General features: G+C 37.5%; 3 protein-coding genes across 3 annotated transcripts; 1 reads left to right on the forward strand and 2 right to left on the reverse strand.

Annotated features, from left to right (window-relative positions):
• The first annotated feature begins 481 nt into the window (after positions 1 to 481).
• Positions 482 to 2,620, forward strand: LOC126600970 (dof zinc finger protein DOF4.6-like). Its single transcript, XM_050267661.1, has 2 exons — positions 482 to 669; positions 1,129 to 2,620. Exons 1-2 carry the CDS (start codon positions 646 to 648, stop codon positions 2,050 to 2,052), a joined length of 948 nt encoding a protein of 315 aa, XP_050123618.1. The 5' UTR covers positions 482 to 645; the 3' UTR covers positions 2,053 to 2,620.
• Positions 2,621 to 5,613: 2,993 nt separating this feature from the next.
• LOC126600584 (uncharacterized) lies at positions 5,614 to 7,927 on the reverse strand. The gene is made up of 3 exons (XM_050267168.1): positions 7,527 to 7,927; positions 6,487 to 6,635; positions 5,614 to 5,961 (listed from the first exon to the last, which is right to left on the reverse strand). Exons 1-3 carry the CDS (start codon positions 7,701 to 7,703, stop codon positions 5,823 to 5,825), a joined length of 465 nt encoding a protein of 154 aa, XP_050123125.1. The 5' UTR covers positions 7,704 to 7,927; the 3' UTR covers positions 5,614 to 5,822.
• Positions 7,928 to 9,453: 1,526 nt separating this feature from the next.
• Positions 9,454 to 11,906, reverse strand: LOC126600632 (BTB/POZ domain-containing protein At3g05675-like). The gene is made up of 2 exons (XM_050267232.1): positions 11,610 to 11,906; positions 9,454 to 10,977 (listed from the first exon to the last, which is right to left on the reverse strand). The coding sequence occupies exon 2, from the start codon at positions 10,913 to 10,915 to the stop codon at positions 9,617 to 9,619; it is 1,299 nt and encodes a 432-aa protein (XP_050123189.1). The 5' UTR covers positions 10,916 to 10,977; positions 11,610 to 11,906; the 3' UTR covers positions 9,454 to 9,616.
• Between the last annotated feature and the right edge of the window lie 6,724 nt (positions 11,907 to 18,630).

Consider the following 18,630-nt stretch of genomic DNA (forward strand, 5'->3'; position numbering starts at 1 on the left):
GCAGAAAAATATTCTCCCTCGGAAGGTCAGGAATAAAATATTTTGAAAAAATGAAAAAAATATTAGTATAATAATTCTAGAGAGACTTGTAAATTATATGATGTGATTGTTGATAATTAAATTATTACTTAATAGTATTAATTAATGTGTTTATTTTCTATTAGTAACCCATCATATAATTTACAAATATAATTTAAAAAGTTGTCGACCTAAATTACCTATTATATTAGATTATACAAAAGAAAAACTAATGAAAATAGTTTGAAATTTTTGAGTTTTAACAATAAGGACAAAATAAAAGATAAAATGAATAATACCAGATTTAATTTTTTAGTATAAAAATATGATTTTTCGTTAAAATAAATATTATCGTAAACTTTTCCTTAAAATTCCCTTATACAAATCAACCCTCTCTCTCTCTCCCTCTCTCTCTCTCTCTCTCTCTCTCACGTACACTAGCCAACACACATAAAGCAAGGGCCATACATACACGGAACGGCCACAAACAAAACCATCTCAAAAACAATCTTTTCTTTTCCAGCTTTTGTAACCAGTTTCAAGAAAAGTGGTTTTTTCTCTCCTTTTGAGGAAAACAGTTTTCTTCTTCCTATAGCTCTCCCTCTTTGTGCACTCAAGTTTTCAGCCATGGATACTGCTCAGTGGCCACAGGTAGACAGATTTTCTTCATTTTTCATATCAAATCTTTTTCCCGCTTCCTTTTTTTAATTCTATGAATAATTTAGACATATATGAATGAATTTAATGGCCTTTTGGTTCCTCTTTTCTTTCTGTAAGGATACTGATATGATATGGTATTCAGTGCAAGTCCCCACTCAGTTTTTGGATTTAGTTTTTATCAGTTCTTCAACATTGTGTTCCACTTTACCTTTTGTTTAGGTGATAAAGGAAAAAAGAGCCCAATTTTCTTCTGTTGTTTTTGTTTCTCTCTTTTGTTGTTGGCTAATACAATTTTCAAAAGGTGTAATTTAAAAAAGCAGCTCCTCAGTTGTTTTGTTTTTCTTGTCTTTCTGCCATTTCTCTAATTTCACAGTATTACTACTGATCAAATATTATTTCTTTTGTTTGATCTGAAATTTATCTTCTTCTTTTTGCTATTGGCTTTTTTAGGGAATTGTGGTGAAACCAATAGATGAGATAGTGACAAACTCATGCCCTAAGCCTGCAGCAGCTAATAATTTAGAGAGGAAGGCAAGGCCTCAGAAGGAACAAGCCCTAAACTGTCCAAGGTGCAACTCCACCAACACCAAATTCTGCTACTACAACAACTACAGCCTCACACAACCAAGGTACTTCTGCAAGACTTGCAGAAGGTACTGGACTGAAGGTGGGTCCCTCAGAAACATCCCAGTTGGAGGTGGTTCAAGGAAGAACAAGAGATCTTCATCCTTAAACAATTCTCTATCAACAACTTCTAACAATTCTTCTTCTTCCTCAGCATCCAAAAGGCTTCCTGATCTGATTCACCAAAACCCTAAAATTAACCAATCCCAAGATCTGAACCTCACTTTCCCATCCACTAATCAAGATTTCAGGACTATTATCTCTGATCACTTGCTTAATCACCATCATCAACAATTTCCAAACAACAACATCAATAACGAAAACACCAACAAGCAGCAAAACCACATTTCTTCTTCTTCCCCAACCTCTACTACTACAACTACAACAACATCCCACCTTTCAGCCTTGGAGCTTCTCACTGGGTTGACTTCTAGGGGTTTGAACTCCTTCATGCCTATGCCAGTCTCATCAGACCCCAACAACAACAGCAATACTGTATATAATAGTCCCTCTGGACTAATTAATCCCATGCAAGATTTCAAGCCAACTCTTAATTTTTCAATTGACGGGCTTGGAAGTGGGTATGGGAGTCTTCAAGGTCATCATGTTCAAGAGAGCAGTGGGAGGCTTTTGTTTCCATTTGAAGATTTGAAGCAAGCTCCTTCAGGAGGTGGGATTAATGAGGAGAACAAGGAGCATGGAGATTCAGCTGGGTATTGGACTGGAATGCTAGGAGGAGGATCATGGTAATTAGTAATTACAAGAAGAGATTTGCATAATGGGTTTTTCTTAATTGTGGTTTTAAACTCTTTATTAATCTTGGGTGGTGGGTGACTTAATGTTTGGATTTCTTCATAAGTTAACTAACAGATAGGATACATGGGTTTTCTTTAATTATCATCTATTTTCCTTCTCTTCTTTTCTTGGAATTTCCTTTACTTCTTTGAAGTAGATGTTGCTGCGTTTTTGAAGCTTATTTTAGATATGGCTTCAGAATGACTTCTTATATGTAAGGAGTCCACCATTCTTCTTTATATGTAAGTATACGTAAGAAGCCAAGCAGTGTTCTTGAGAAAAAAGGCCAAGGAAGATAGAAGCTATAGTATCAATCAAGACCAGCCCAGATTTTTTTTAGGGTAGAAAAAAAAAAGAGGCATATGGCATGCACTGTGTATAACCAGGTGCCCTTTTTAATATTTCATGTAATTTCTTCCAGTTCTATCACTACAAGAAAATCAATGGGCAGCCCTCTGCACTGTAATGTGCCACTAATTGGTTGGCTTGGTATAATAAATAATATGTAGATTTTGCAACTTAATTTGTAAGGTTCTGAAGTGGATGCAATATAAATATAAATATATATATATATATGTAAATATAGTTGTTTTAGCAGGATTTTAGTTTAAGGTTTTATTCAGAAACAGAGATTCTTCAAGCCATTACACAAAGATCTCCATGAAGAATATGAGGGGAGAGCTTGCTAGCGGAAGACCCAGGTAAGAACTCTGATGCGTTCCACACGACTCGGTAATATACAACTTTTAAAAAAAGCAGCTTCTAGCTTCACTCCATGTTTTAATTAGAACCACTAAAACTCCTACTTTAACCAAAAGCTCACCTACTGACGAAATACACATATCCAAACAGTTCAGAAGACTCCCTTACATTGCCCCATTTCCTGGAATGATATCATTGCTTCCATGCCACCACACCCCTTTCTTTTCTTTTTTTTTCCTCAAGTGAAGGATTTGAGAGAAAGATCTGACAAACCCTACTTTTTTTTTGTCTTTGTTGGGACCCACAAACATTCCCCTTGGCAAGTGTGCTAAAGAAAGAATAATACACCCCACTAAGTTGATCTAGATCTGGACTCTCAAATTTTTTTTATTTTTTAATTTACATTCTTTCTTGCTGTAAGCCACTTGTGGTGTGTATGCATATAAAACAAATGAAACCCACACACTATTTTCCTCTTTTGTTGTTTTGTTTTTTAATTTATACATTCTAAAGATTATAAATAAATAGAAATGAAAAGAAGAAAAAGTATATAAAAATGTGTAAATGTATAATAACTAGCAAATGTTAGATGTATTTACTATTCAGTATTTAAAATAGGGGTGTAATATCCACACACCTCTTTTTACTTATCCCACACCTTTTTTGTTTTCGGTCGTCGGATCGGAGGAATTGAAGAAAATCAACAGACAAAAATTAACATGGGATGTGTAGATAGCACATCCCTTAAAATATCGATATATGTAAAAATATTGACATGTAAATTTATGGAAAGATCAATATCGATATATATTAAAAATTATGGAAAAACAAGATGGTACTGGTGACGCATATATAAGAAGTGAGTTGATATTTGCAATCATAGTTGTTGTTTCTTGCAATGGGTTAGGCATATCAACTCATTCAGATTTAATCGAATTAGAAAAAAAAATTCTTAAACAAAAATTCAAAGTTCGAAATCTACAATAAGTTATGGCAAACTTTCTGTAGTGAATTAGTAAATATCATCAATATTCATTGATTTTCCATATCTCGTGCAACATAGGGTGAAGTGCAAACTTCACCCTTCTTCCATATCAATCCTTGATTTTTTTTTTCAAATATTTCAATTAAATTGACTATTTCCTGGATATTTTAAACATTGAAAGTACCATACCACCCCTCCCTTAACATGGTTGAGGTCATTTTCCGGCTAAATTTTCACGGCTTATTTATAACACGTTAATCCAACTTAGGTTTCTCCAAGGGCTTTTTTGGGAATCCCAACATGCCCATAGTCATTAGAGCAGATTTGCTCTCCTAAGCATCCGAATTTAAATCCCGGCCGTCCATATGCGCAGCAGAGAAAATCTGGTGATTAGATAGAGATCACTTTGGTCCAAGTTGACAATGAAAGTGACAAACCCATTTTCCTAAAGTTAATCACCACCAAATGAAAAATCTATTGGCCATCCCAACTATTTACACAAAAATATCAATTAAAATTAAAATAAAAAATTAGAAAAAAAAGTGGAAAGTGGATTTGATTGATCAAATGTTGTTGGTGGATTCTTGTGTGTTGTGTGTTGTGTTTTTGTGTTTAGGTTTTCTCAATAAACAAAAGATGTTCCAATTTTATCTCTTACCTTTCTTGAGTTAAAACCACAGAAGCAACCTTTGTTTTTGGCAACGCGTGAAACATCTACCTGCCCTCTTTACATTCATTCAAACCTATAATTCCCTTAACCTAACTCATAGGATAAAGATGCATGCATGATCAAATGAGCACCGTTATTATTGGACACGGAAAAATTACGTTCATCAAATCTGCTCACCAAATGACATGTTAGAACTTAATTAGAACACGTCGTGTTATAAATTACTAGCATATGGGCACACACAAAGTGTGTGAGAATTTTTTTTTTTTTTTTTTTTTTATTGAAATAGGAGAGAGGAATAGAGTGATAGAGAATGTGGGAATAGAGTGATAGAGGTCGCACTTGGTGCGATGGCAAGTGCCTTCGCCCATGAGCGGTAGGTCTCGGGTTCGAGACTTGGGAGCAGCCTCTCCATAAATGGGGGTAAGGCTAGCCGACATTCACCTCTCCCAGACCCTGCGTAAAGTGGGAGCCTTGTGCACTGGGTATGACCTTTTAGAAATATATTATTATTACATATAGGTGAGGCTTTGAAAAAAAAAAAAGCAAAATTTGATTGTGTGAATTTACATTTCTGCCCCATATTTCTTATTCATGTTTTGTATTAATTAGGTGGTTAAATTTGTAATTTCAGAAGATTTTGGTTAACAATAAGTATTTTATTAATTAGTAGAGAATTATAATTTAATAAAAGAGGGGGTAAAGCGTGGGTATGACAGTCATGTATTTTGGTCTTATCTAATCCACCACATCGATCACACTGTTGAGGAGTTAAAGGGCAAAATTGAGAGATTTTATGAGTTAAATTTGAACTATTGATGTTGTCACACATCTGATGGCTACTTTATATTTAAAATATGAGATGTCAATTTCAAATTCTCTTTTGAAATGCAAGAAAAAAACAAGGGTCGTGAAATTTCATCTCAATAATCCCAATCTGCCCAAACAAATTGAGTCCATCCACCCAATAGCACCTTACAGACGAAGAAAGAAAACTGAACCAAGATGGAGACAGGTCTAAGGTCCATCTTCAATTATGTTTCTACAGTATTATTCGTCACCGGGGACCGGAACCGGCCATAATTAGTAAAAATACACCCAAGGATTTTGGGAGAGTATAAATACGGGGTATCCGGAAATAAATAAGTGCACTGAAATCTGAAACTCAGCAATGATAGTGCTTTTCTATCCGTCTGGTATGAATGAACGTAACAGAGAGCAGTGGAGGGGTAAGAAAATTCACTTCCTTCAAAAAAAATAATACACTCTTTCCAGTTTCAACATTTCAACAGGGACTTTACCGTTATGTCCGAATGCCAATACGATTAGACCAAGAGAACTACAGTCATGCTTGATCTCTTAGAGATATCAGTGATCAGCATTGATTCCGAATATACGAACCTTGTGCATGTTTGGGAACTTTGCAACTACCAATACAAAAACTGCTAGTGTGTTAAAGATGAGCATTGGATTTTGATAGTCCGTCGTGTGAGAGGCTATCAAGTACCTGCCAAATAAAAGATGATGGATGCATAAGTGAAACAGATGTCTAACCGAGGTAGGATTATTCGATACAGTAGCAGCACATGTGAGAAAGAAAGTTGTATATCGCATCAGCATCTTTCTGATCTAACAAAAGCATTTCTATAATTCATAAGATCAAATTAAATCTAACCAGAAAAATGCAACTTCTGTATAACAGCAATGTTGAATCAAACTTAATGGATGACTATATACAGAAGCACTCACCTACGAGACTTAAATTGAGGGACACTATATTTAATTGTTGGTCTGGAAACGACTGTTGTAATCAATAATACATTGAAGTGAATGCAGCCCTAATTACAATGTCCTTCCGTTGTCCCTCAATTTAAGTCCCTTAAGTGAGCACTTCGAGTTCTAGTCTAGTTTACTCATTTTCACTTGGTAGTAAAGGGTGTTTATGTGCGAGGAGTGAGAACTATTGGCAAAATTCTATAATTTATCCAAAAAGCGATCTGGAGGCTTATAAAGAAAAACTTGAAGTACTTACAACACAACAGGCACGACAGTTAGAAACTTTCTGTTTCGAGTGAGCTGGTTGCCATTGTCTATTTGCTCCCACCACGTCAGTGCGTTGTAAATACCCTGGTCATCTGCAAATGGTGTTCCCTTCTTCCAGTGAAAAAAGTGATAAGTAACCTGAAGACAATCAGAAAACGTTTTACTTTTCCCAGGAAGACGCATAACAGATACTTATTACATAAAATCAGCGGCAACAAATTCGAAGAGGCTTCAAATCAACTCAATTAATTGGGTAGTGAGAACCGAATGAATCTTTCATTTATCAGTATGAAGTTTACTATTCCAAATTACAATAACATAACGTGGAAACCCTCTGACTATATTCCTCAGATAAAAGTTGTTCATCCCACTGTACCCAATGCTTAGCAAAATCTGCTGCACTTCAGCATCCACATACCGATCCCTTAAAACTCAATCTTATTTCCTGGAGTTAAACCACAGCAACAGACACATGCCAAAATGCATCACCGTCTATGAACTAATTCAATACAATATCTCTTTCACTCTCCCTCCACACTGCGTACCGATTCTGAATTTTTTGAGAGCTTATAACTGAACAGAGACTTGTTCACCGATTCTACTTTCTACCCCATCTCTACTACAGAACTGAACAAGAGAGTAGTTTCTTCTCCTCCGCCTTCGTGCAAATTAAAATGATTACACAAACAACATAGACCTATATGAACTGAAGATAAAAATTTCGGGATTCCTCGAAATTTCAGCTAATCGATTAGAAATTTCTACATCCTGTCTAGTGTTTAGAAATTTCTACAATTCGATTCAATGTAACATAAGATCACATTCAAGTAGGATTGATTCATGCTAATGCGTTCTTCATCAATCACAACAACCCTAAACGATTCATCAACTCAGATTCACAATCACAAGCAAAGTAATTAACCTAATCCGCCACCATATCAAACCAAATCGAACAGGAAAAAAAATAAGAAGATTAAGCTTAACCTAAAAACAAATAAATAAGGAAACAAGATTGGGGAGAGAGAATACGAAAAAGTGGGAGAGGTGGACGACGGTCCAGGCCATGCCAGGAGAGCAAGAGAAGAGGCAGAGGACGGTGAGCCACGAGAAGAACACCACCAGAATGTAGGTCGTCCAGACTCCGGGGTACGTGAACCACTCCGTGTTCCGATTCAGATCCGTCGGTCGCACCGCCGTTACGTACATTTTTTTTTTTGCTGATTTTTTTGGGATTAAGAAACGAAATTAATTGATCGGAAGAGACTACGAGATGAAGATTAAGATTAACGACGACGACGATGATGGGAGTGTTAATAAGGAACAGCTGCTCATCATCACCGACGTCGAAAACGAAAAGAAAATGAGACGATATTTTGGTGGATTTGGGGAAGTTGCGTTGCAGGACAGTTTGAGATTCGTGGGATTTTTGGGGCTGCCGACTTGGCGTGGTTTTTTTTTTTTTTTTTTTTTGGATTTAATATTCTATTTCCTTTTCTTTAAAAAGAGAAATAATTTCTAATAAATCACGGTTATCTACCCTTTATCGCCGAAGCGTATCATCTGATTTTTCTACGAATGAAGGATTCACATAGACATTTCAGCCTCTCTTGACCATAAGTCTGGCTTCCAGACCAACAACGGATTTCAAACCCAAGACATCTAGTTTATAGTTTGAAGAAAATCTCGTAATCCGTCTTTTATTACTGAACCACCAGCTCGTTGTTGATTTAACATTTTATTTAGGAAATTAGAAACATGGAATTGGAGCAAAGGAGTATGATTGATGATGAATATATTTAACGGTGGGTGATGGAGTCGGTGCCAAGAGCTCTACCAAACTATATTTCATCTCAGTCAGACCTTGTAATTGTTTATGAAGTTAAATGAAATGCCACTATATCGTTTCTTGTCAAAAAGAAAAAATTTATAAACCCCAAGTGTGTTTTCAAATATGCCTTGGAGGAATTGTTTTTTAAATTTTTTTCGTTGGAGATTAAAAATATAAAAGAAAACAATTGGATGTTTGTGATGGTTAGCCTCCACACTTTTTTATTGGAGATTAGCCTCCACACCACACTACGTAACAAACCTTGAATTAGATTTATGGATAATACTTACCTTTTAATTATGTCCAATTATATTTTAATACATGCTTTATTATTTTAGAAAATAATAGAAATTTCATTAATTTCTTTAGAATTTTTATAAAAACAAGAAACACGTGATATTTTTTTTATTAGATCAAATCAAAAGGTCAATATATAGAGAACTCGCCATTACATTCATACTTGTCTCGCTCCCCTTGTAGTCCTTTATGAGTTTTAAGTAAACAAACATACCAATATGTTTATTAATGCAACGGAAAGCCAAAAATGGAAAATCTGAAGAATTTATAAAACCTATTTTTCTTAGGTTGACGCTTGTGGAACTGGTTCATAGTCTGAGACGTTGTAAATGTTGTGCATCATTTACCCTAAGTTCAAATAGAAGCATTTTCTAAAAACCACAAATGGGAACATAACATTTACTCGTGTTTAGGCCTGGCATTTTGGACCCAACCCGTTAACCCGATCCGACCCAACCCGTTAATATTTGTGTTTGAGTGAATGCTTAACGGGTCGGGTCGTTAACGGGTGAACCCGTTAACAACCCATTAAATAACGGGTCACTTTGGATCAACCCGTTAGACCCGTTAGGACCCGTTAGCACCCGTTAGTTGAGGATATTTTAGTAATTTTAGTAAAGTCTTAATAACAAAAAATAAATTTTATGCAAAAAAAAATAATAATAATTGTTAACGGGTGAAACGGGTCGGGTTCGGATGACCCGTTAGCTTAACGGGTTGGGTTCAGGTGACCCGTTAACTTAACGGGTCGGGTTCAACCCGACCCAAACCCAATAAACCCGACCCGTTTACAGGTCTACTCGTGTTGTTGTGGGGGAGAATAAATTGTAATGGTTGGAATTTGGAAACTATATTGATATAAAGCTCAATTCTTTCAAAGGAGCTTAATAATGTCAAAATGCAAGAATATAACATCAAAGACCAATTAACTTTCTTCCTATTTCGACAGAATATTAATCTTACTACATGTAAGGAGGCCAAAGCGAAAAAAAATTCAGAGGCTCACAGTTGCATTGCCAGCCGCCCCATCCAATCCCTCCACTAATCTTCTCTTTGCAGACTTGGTTCTAAAACACCACACCTCAAACGCCTCGCTCAAGTCTGGATACCTGACCTGCTCGGCTCCCATCCAGTCCGCCAGAATGTCCGCTTGATCATTCGAAGGCAATGCCAGCACCAACGTCACCATGGCCCCTTCAATGCTCTGGCACAAGTCTTCGCTCATCTTGTATGGAAAACCTGTTCCCTCGCTACCCTTTGAATCCAAGAGGGGCTTCATCTTCCTTATATAAGGCAGCCATGTCTTTAGTAACGAGGCGCGGATTGGAGTTGGAAGAATCACATTGCCATAGCCAACTGCTTCCAAGACTTTAGCAGTTACTTCTATTAGCTTAATTTTCAAACCCCACATAAAAGAATCAAGTTTTTTATCCTCGACTACTCCTAAAACGTTGCTCGAGCTTTCAGCCCAGTTGGATACGAAATCCTTCATCAAATCCATCTTCCCGAGTATGTTACACATCCACTCGAGATCAGATAAACTATGCAATATTTTCTCCTCTGCCCTGTCAGATACAAGGTCGGGCTCCAAAAGTAGGGCAGACAACTCCTTTTCAAACGTCGAATAAATCTGCAATAGACCCATTCTCAACACTGATTTTACTTCATCGTCAGCTGTGACCAACGGTGCATCCTCATCATCACCTAGCATGAATTCAACTTGTTCTTGCGCGGAAGTTTTAAGCTCGTTACCGAATGGAGGACATGGTCCAGAAATGGATGTGGCAACGCGAACTGCTGATACAAAAACGTTTTTGGTGGCAGCTAAATCAACAGGTTGGATCCTGGCTAATATCGGCATTGCTATTGAACCCAATTTTGAAACTGCTTTTAGAATAAGTTCCTCTTCTTTGTCCTCCCAAGGAACAGCTTCCAAGTACTGGATGCAGCACCGCGCAATCTCTTCGCACTGGAAGGCAACTGCTACCTGAAGAATACCAAGTGCAGATTTAACAGAGTCGAACGAGTCCAAAATTGAGTCTGCTGGAAGATAAAGCAGCTTCAACAGGTTGACATGGTGATCATAGTTAACCTCTGAGCAATGTATATTAATGCAATCACTAGAGCTCGGGTGAGATAGCCGGTTGGCGAAGTACTTGCTCCTATTTATCAGAACCAAGGAGTGGGAACAGAACCGTTTCGGTGTTCCTTCTCTATTCTTCAAACATATAACAACATCACTGTTTTTTCGATCACCAAATCTGCAGGGCTTGGTCTGTAAAGCTTTGTCCATGTGAGCGAACAATGCTCATGCTTTAAGCAATCGAAAGAGCAAATTTTCGGAGTCGTTTTTAACTGAAGATTGAGATTTTCTTAGATATTCAGTTCACATAATCTAAACAAAATCAACATAATGTACATAAACTGGCGTATTGTATACAATTTTATGCAATGATCTATCTCACCAATTGACCACAATCTACTTAATTTTTCAGCATCCAACATATTTAACAAATAATCCCTAATTAGATACTTAACAGATAATAATTACTGGAAATTAAATCAAACCCAACGATAAGAAACAAGATTATTGCAGCTACAAAGAACCTCAATTAACCAAACAACTCAGGATTTACTTAACATTAAGCATTCAATATATCAAATTAACAAACCCCTGATTGTGGTAATGATAACAGAGAACTAAACACAGATTAAGAACTAAACACAAATATACTTCCAATAAAAAAAATTAAGAACTAAACCCAAATATTTCCAATAAAAAAGAATAATTCTTGAATTCTCACAGACCACAGGTACATATATTACTAAATAATAAAAACCCATTAAGTTTATCCAATCCCCTTTCAATTATTTGGAGCAAAATATTCAAAGTTCCAATTTTTTTTTTTTTTTATTGCGCTCAAATAAAAATTTCATTTTTGCTTTTCAAATTCGTACTTCTGAAAGAATAAATAAATAAAACTCACCTTTAATTTTATCAACCGCAGAAATGGATCTGCAGTGGTTCAGTGAAAAATATAACCTTAATTGCGAAGGGTTAAAAACGCGCAGATGAAGCCCTCCATTGGAGGCTCTGATTTTTTTGAGTTGAGCTTTTTCAGTTGTGAGAGCTTTGAGGAAGAAGAAAGCTTTGGAGTAAAAGGCCAAATGTAATGACCAAATAGCCCTTGTGTATGATACGTAACTTGGGATGATGTGCTGCAACAATATCGTAGAGGAGCAAATTAACATGGATATGAAGGGCAATTTTGTGCAAATAAACATGGGACATTAGTTCATTACCCTAAATTGGGGACAAATGATTGGTGGAGACAAGGGGTTATTTGTATTGGATTGGATTTGGATCTTAGCATCAACTTGGCAAATTGGCATGCCCACTTGCCCTTTTTCCATCTTTAAAATTTATTTGTAAAATAATTGAATGATTTGTGTCTATCCACTGTATTCACCTTGAAATTTAAACTTATTTAATGAGAATAAACAGAGTTGTAAGGTATTCTTTATAGTCATATGTTAATATAGTTCACAGATAGGAAAAATAATTCATTAAAATCCCCAAAAAACAAAAAAACTTTGATGCACAAATATCAAAATTTTTTGCTGCAAGAAATGTTATTTATTTGTATGTAGATAAATTGATACATACGATGTGTAATTGTCGTAGGAATTTTTTTTTTTTTTTTTTTAGAAAATGATAATTTTATGTAATATATAGTAATTCTAGGTAGATTAAATTTTAGGAAACTTTAACGAAAAACCATATTTTTACACTAAAAAGTCAATCCTAGTACTATTAACTTTACCCTTTATTTTTTCCTTTTCGTTAAAACTCAAAGTTTTCAAGCCATTTTCATTAATTTTTCGTAAATTAATATAATCTTTCTAGTATTTTCTATCCAAAAAAAAAGGAAGCAAATAGATCATCCAATTGGTTTTTGTTACCAATTCTTGTTGTTTGGAAGACTGAGGCCCAAAAGCCCCAACAGCCACATAGCGAATACACCATTATTTGCAACTTGGTACAGAAGAATTATAAAGAGTGGTGATTTGATAGGAAGGGCCTAAGAAAGTAAGGATCTCTTCGGACACCCAAAAGTTTACTATGGTCACAACTAAAAGAAATGTATTTGGATTGGGTGTCCAGAGCCAGTTCTTGAGTGCCCATAACTCACACTTGGGATTTGCAGAAGCTTGTTCAGCAAGGAACGAGCGCGTGGCAGGCTTAGTCACATCTGATAGGTTCACTATTGATTAACTATTCTCTGCTGGAATTTCCCATCCACAATGTCAAAAAAATGAAAAGGGTTCATAGTAATTTGTGTGATCGTTTACTCTTGATCTTCTTAACAGACAAAATATGTTTTTCCTATTAAAAACAGAAATGATGGAAAGCCTCGGACACGAATGAAGCGCATGCCAAATTATTAAATAACACTTGAAGAAAAAGTTTTAGTTTGTGATGATGATCATCCCTGCGTACTCACAAGAGACTTCATTTTTACCCAGAGAAACTTGCACCTAGCCGCCTACCCACGGCTTTAGCTCCATGGATCGGCAGCAACCCTCACCTTCCTTTTCCTTTCTCTCTTCTTTTTCTTCTTGTGGTTCTTTTTGTTGCGAGTTATATATTAGTGAAATTGTAAATAGTAGTATGTTGTCTCTCATTGACGAAGCGTATATGTAATACTAATTGTAACTCCTATATATACTCCACTTTAGAGACTAAACAAGAAATTCTCAAATATTGTCATATCTATTTTTTGTATTTACCATGTTTAATTTAACTTGACATCAGAGTAGTTCGCTTTTGGTGACCTATGTGCTTTAATTTTGTACCCACTTTTGTCGTGATTTCCTTCATTTAAATATATATATATATATATATATTGAACAGTGACGTTCTACAATGCCATGAATAGTCATATAGTTCAGTGCCTGTGAACAATGATCTGCTATAGTGTTATGGTAATTTTTTTTTAATTCCATTGCATATCTTTTGTGCCTTTATTGTTCGTGGTTTAGCTAAATGGCTCAATATAATCAGTGTTGTTATGCATCTTGGTGGAACAAATATATGGATATTGATATTGGGACCACTGATCATGTGACCGATGATCCTAGAGTGTTTGATGAGTTATGTGACTATGTTCGTGATCCGTATATTACTTGTGCAAATGGAGCACATCCCCCTGTGAAGGGTGAAGGCACTATCTCTCTTACTCTGACCTTATCATTGGTCCATGCTTTATTTGTTCCTGATGTTAAGTGCAATCTTTTGTCTGTAGGAAAACTACTTGATACCTTATATTGTTCTGCTCACTTCTACCCCATGTATTATTATTTTCAAGACATTCAAACTCAGAAGATAATTGGTCGTGGTAAAAAAATTGAGGGTTTGTACATCTTGGTTATAGAGGATACTGTTGTTTCAGGTTCAAATAATCATCAAGTTCTAAGTGCTAAAGTGGATGATAGACATCAAATTTGGTTGTGGCATCGACGTTTGGGACATTCATCATTCAGTTATATGAAGCATCTATTTCCTTCTTTGTTCGCACTTGTAGTGATTCAGAATTCAAGTGTGAAACATGTGTCATGGCTAAGAGTCATCGTGCTTCCTTTCCCATAAGTGATTATAAAGCTACTTTGCCATTTGATTTGATACATTCTGATGTGTGGGGTCCGACAAAGGTTACTTCTAATGGATTTCGTTGGTTTGTTACTTTTATTGATGATTGTACTCGATTAACTAAGGTGTTCTTGATGAAGAATAAGAGTGATGTCTCTTTAGTTCTTTAAGAATTTTGTGTAATGGTGTCTACTCAGTTTCAGACCAAAGTTAAGGTTTTCAGGTCTGATAACGAAGGAGAATATGTGTATCACACTTTCGCATGCTTTTTTCATGATCAGAATATTATTCACCAGACGACTACTCCGTTTACACCCCTGCAAAATGGTGTATCCGAACGGAAGAATCGTTAAATAATAGAGGTTGCTCACTCCTTGATGTTGGATAAATATGTTCCTAATCATTTGTGGGGACATGCAGTTTTGGCTGCTGTGTATTTGATAAATCGTGTTCCAAGTAGGGTTCTTGATTTTCAGACACTACTGGATGTGCTACAAAAACATGTTTCTCCTGTTTTTGTATCCAAACTTCCTCCGAAAGTGTTTGGGTGTATTGCGTATGTGCATGTCTACTCTCATCAGCGGAGTAAACTTGATGAATGTGCTTTCCGATGTGTCTTTATTGGGTATGCTAACAATAAAAAAGGCTATAAGTGTTATCATCCTCCGACTCAAAAAACTTATATTACCATGGATGTCACATTCCATGAGGAAGTTTCGTATTTTGTGAAGCCCTCTTCCGCCTCTCCACTTCAGGGGGAGAGGGGGAGTGAAGTGCAGATTCGAAGAGATGGTATGGATGATGTGCTGCAGGCAGAGTTGGGAACAGAACCTATTATGTTGCGTGATACTGATTAGTCGGCTACAGATAGTGATCGGTCACCTGTTATTCCCGAAACTATTTCTACTGACGACAGATCAGATGTGCCCAGCGAGTTGCCTGGTGCTGGTATATCTAACGAGTTGCCTAACGATGGTTCATCCAGTGATGATTCTTCAAACGGTTTGGTACAAGATGGTGACATACATAAGATAAATTCTGATGATTTTTCTACTTATCAGTTGCCTTCATGAGCTAATCTTGGAAAACCTAAAGTACAATATGAACCTGATATGCATGCCAAAGCCAAGTATCCTATCAACAATTATGCGTCTACTCATCGTTTGTCCAAACCATATGCATCTTACATATGTCAGCTATCTAATGTATCAATTCTGTTTATACCATACTTAGGGCCTCCGTATTTAAATCTCGTATAAATACTCGGGGGACTTAAATGTAATTATGTAATAAAGGAAGGGGCAAATATGTAATAAGTGAGGAGCCCTTATTCTATAAAAGGACTCCTCACCCTCACAATTAGGAGAGGCCATTTCTTAAGCCCTCTCATCCCCTTAAAGCTCTCACTCTCATTCAAAGCTTTCTCTCCCACAGAAATACAATAATCAGTGTAGACGTAGCCCAAACCTTGGGGTGAACCACGATACATCTTGTGTTATTTACATTACTTGCAGATTCACGATCGAATTTACGTTGTTCCAAGACCTCCGGTTTTGTGCATCAACATTTGGCGCCGTCTGTGGGAAACGACATGAAAAGTTATGTCGGTTCTCTCTCAATTTTTCATCTCACCATTGTGAATCTGCAAAAATCCCAAAAGCCTTATACCTTCAAGCTCATAAAAAATCCCAAAAATCAACACTTGTCCAAATGTCTTCTGTAGAAGGACGTTGAACCGTCTCTAAAACCACACTTGTTTTCTTTGTTGGGGTTTATGTCATTGGAATTTCGAGGTTGAAATTAATGGCTGGAATGCTCCCTGGTGTGGAAAGTGCTCAAATGAGACGAGTCCGTCAAAGCGGAGAGCCACCGTGTGTCGACGGCATTTATGGCAGCACCAGGCGCTCTTGTTTCTGTTTGTATGCTAGCAACCATAAATCTCACCACACCTCCACTTCTCCACTGCAACGAAGCATATTGAACCAAGCATACATGGATGAGAAGCTGGGAGTGGAAGCTAGAGAAGCAAATGGGAGATTAGATGAAAGACTGAGAACACAAAGAAAATCACAACTCAAAAGGAAATCGAGAAAGGAAGAAAGTTACAGGGCTTGCGAGCATTGCGACCAGGGTTCATCCGCTCCTCCGCTCCTCCGACTCCGCTTTCCTCTGCTCCCGCTGCGACTCGACTCGCCCAGAACTTGACCCACTCCCGGTCCAACTACGCCCTGATCGCCTTGATCGTGCTCTTCCTCAGCCTCCTCTACCACCCGTTCTCCATCATCATCTTCTTGATCGTCTTCGTCGCGTGGCTCGTACTCTACTTCTAGCGTGACCAGCCCCTCGAGGTGTTCGGGTTTGCTGTCCCGGACCAGGTCGTGATGGTTTCTTGTCTTGGTAACGGTGGTGGCTCTGGTCCTCACTCACGTGTGGCTCAACGTCATCGTTTTGAGTGTGATTGGGGTCGTTTTGATTGGGTTGCTCGCGGTGTTTAGGGGGACGGATGACCTTGTGATGGATGACCAAGAATCGCCGTATGGGGCTCTGCTCTCGGATGATGCTAACCCAAGTGGGAATTACACCATTATGTGACTTTTCCTCTCCAATTTTATGAGGATCACTCAAAGCAGGCAACCATGGCTTCCTCCTACCTTGAATCTTTCTTCACCTTCTCCTGGGACGACACCGTCAAGCTCTCGACCGTTAACTCCGGCAACTGCACTTTGCACGTCTGGAAGTGGAACTACAGAATGTTTAATGCGGACAAGGTGTGGTATGTGGACCTGCAAGCCTAGTGAACTCAATGATGGATCTACACCAAAGAAATCCAAGCTGGGATCCACGATGTACCCTTCTCCCCAAGTTTCCACATCTATGATAGAGCCTTACAACAACGTTCTCTCAACCCGTTCTCTGCTGGAGCACACCAATGTATCTGTGTTGCTTGACAATGATGCCATCTACGACATCTGCAGAAACAAAAAGAAAAGAGAAAGACAAAAGCAAAAGAGGTGCAAGTTGTCACCAATGAGTCATATTCGTCGGTTCAAGCAAGGCAAAAGCAACAAAGGTGCAGAGATCAAGAAAAGCAGAAAAGTAAGTTGGTGGTGTCAAGGCTGTCCAGGCAACTGTTACGTTTTACAGGAGAACATGCAGGAAATGGAAAAGAGAAAGCAAAAGGGATACACATATGGACACTATAAAAGTAAGGAATAAACACCCCACCAGAATGATGTAATTTATATTTCTTATCTTTTAGAGACATCTATATACACCCCATCAGAGGGTAATAAAAATAAAAATAAAAACGACAAAGCCCAAAATAAATGAGCTGGAATGTTGTGTAGAGGGCGAAGGCCCATAAGCCCAAAATAACTCCAACCAAGTGATCAAAAGTACGCCCGGTACTCCATAATTATTTGACAACCTGCCGCTATTACCACCAACCAGGTGATCAAAAGTACGCCCAGTACTCCACAATCATTCGGCAACCTGCCGCTATTACCACCAACCAGGTGATCAAAAGTACGCACAGTACTCCAAAACTATTCGACAACCTGCCACTATTACCACCAACCAGGTGATCAAAAGTACGCCCAGTACTTCAAAATTATACATGAGCATTACTCATGTCAATCATACATAAATATTCATGAACATCACTCATTCAATCATACATAAACATTCATGAGCATCACTCATGTCAACATTCATGAGCATCACTCATGTCAACATCCATGAGCATCACTCATGTCAATCAACATAAACATTCATGAGCATCACTCATGTCAATCAGCTTCAAAAGCTTCATTTACAGAGCTCTAGCTTCAAAAGCTTCATTTACAGAGCCTTAGCTTCAAAATCTTCATTTACAGAGCTCTTGAGGCTTTATTTACACAGCTCTAGCTTCAAAAGCTTCATTTACAGAGCCTTAGCTTCAAAAGCTTCGTTTACAAAAGCTATAGCTTCAAAAGCTTCATTTACAGAGCTCTAGCTTCAAAACTTCACTTGCAAAGCTTCACCTACAAAGCTTCAGTGCAGGGTATACAAATACCGCCTCCAAACAATCGCCACTTCGACCCATACATGGATTCAATTTGAAGTCTCCAGCCAACAGACTCTATTGACCGAAGACTTGGGGGACTACATTATGTACCATATATTGGGCCTCAACTAGGCCTCATGAAAATACTTGGGGGACTTAGCCCATTATCTATGTACTGAGAAGCAAGCCCTTATTCTATAAAAAGGACTCCCTCACTTTCATTAGAGAGCACTCATGAAAAATACTTAGGGGACTTAGCCCATCACTTATGTATTGAGGAGCGAGCCCTTATTTTATAAAAGGGACTCCCTCA

Source organism: Malus sylvestris, chromosome 14 (genome assembly GCF_916048215.2).
Source record: "Malus sylvestris chromosome 14, drMalSylv7.2, whole genome shotgun sequence".
Taxonomy (NCBI): domain Eukaryota; kingdom Viridiplantae; phylum Streptophyta; class Magnoliopsida; order Rosales; family Rosaceae; genus Malus; species Malus sylvestris.

Coding starts and splice junctions, on each gene's coding strand:
- LOC126600970 (XM_050267661.1), top strand. CDS start 646: ATGGATACTGCTCAGTGGCCACAG. Junction 670..1,128: donor ATACTGCTCAGTGGCCACAG/GTAGACAGATTT, acceptor TGGCTTTTTTAG/GGAATTGTGGTGAAACCAAT.
- LOC126600632 (XM_050267232.1), bottom strand. CDS start 10,915: ATGGACAAAGCTTTACAGACCAAGCCCTGCAGATTTGGTGATCGAAAA.
- LOC126600584 (XM_050267168.1), bottom strand. CDS start 7,703: ATGTACGTAACGGCGGTGCGACCGACGGATCTGAATCGGAACACGGAG. Junction 6,636..7,526: donor TCCACCTCTCCCACTTTTTC/GTATTCTCTCTC, acceptor GATTGTCTTCAG/GTTACTTATCACTTTTTTCA. Junction 5,962..6,486: donor ACTGTCGTGCCTGTTGTGTT/GTAAGTACTTCA, acceptor TTTATTTGGCAG/GTACTTGATAGCCTCTCACA.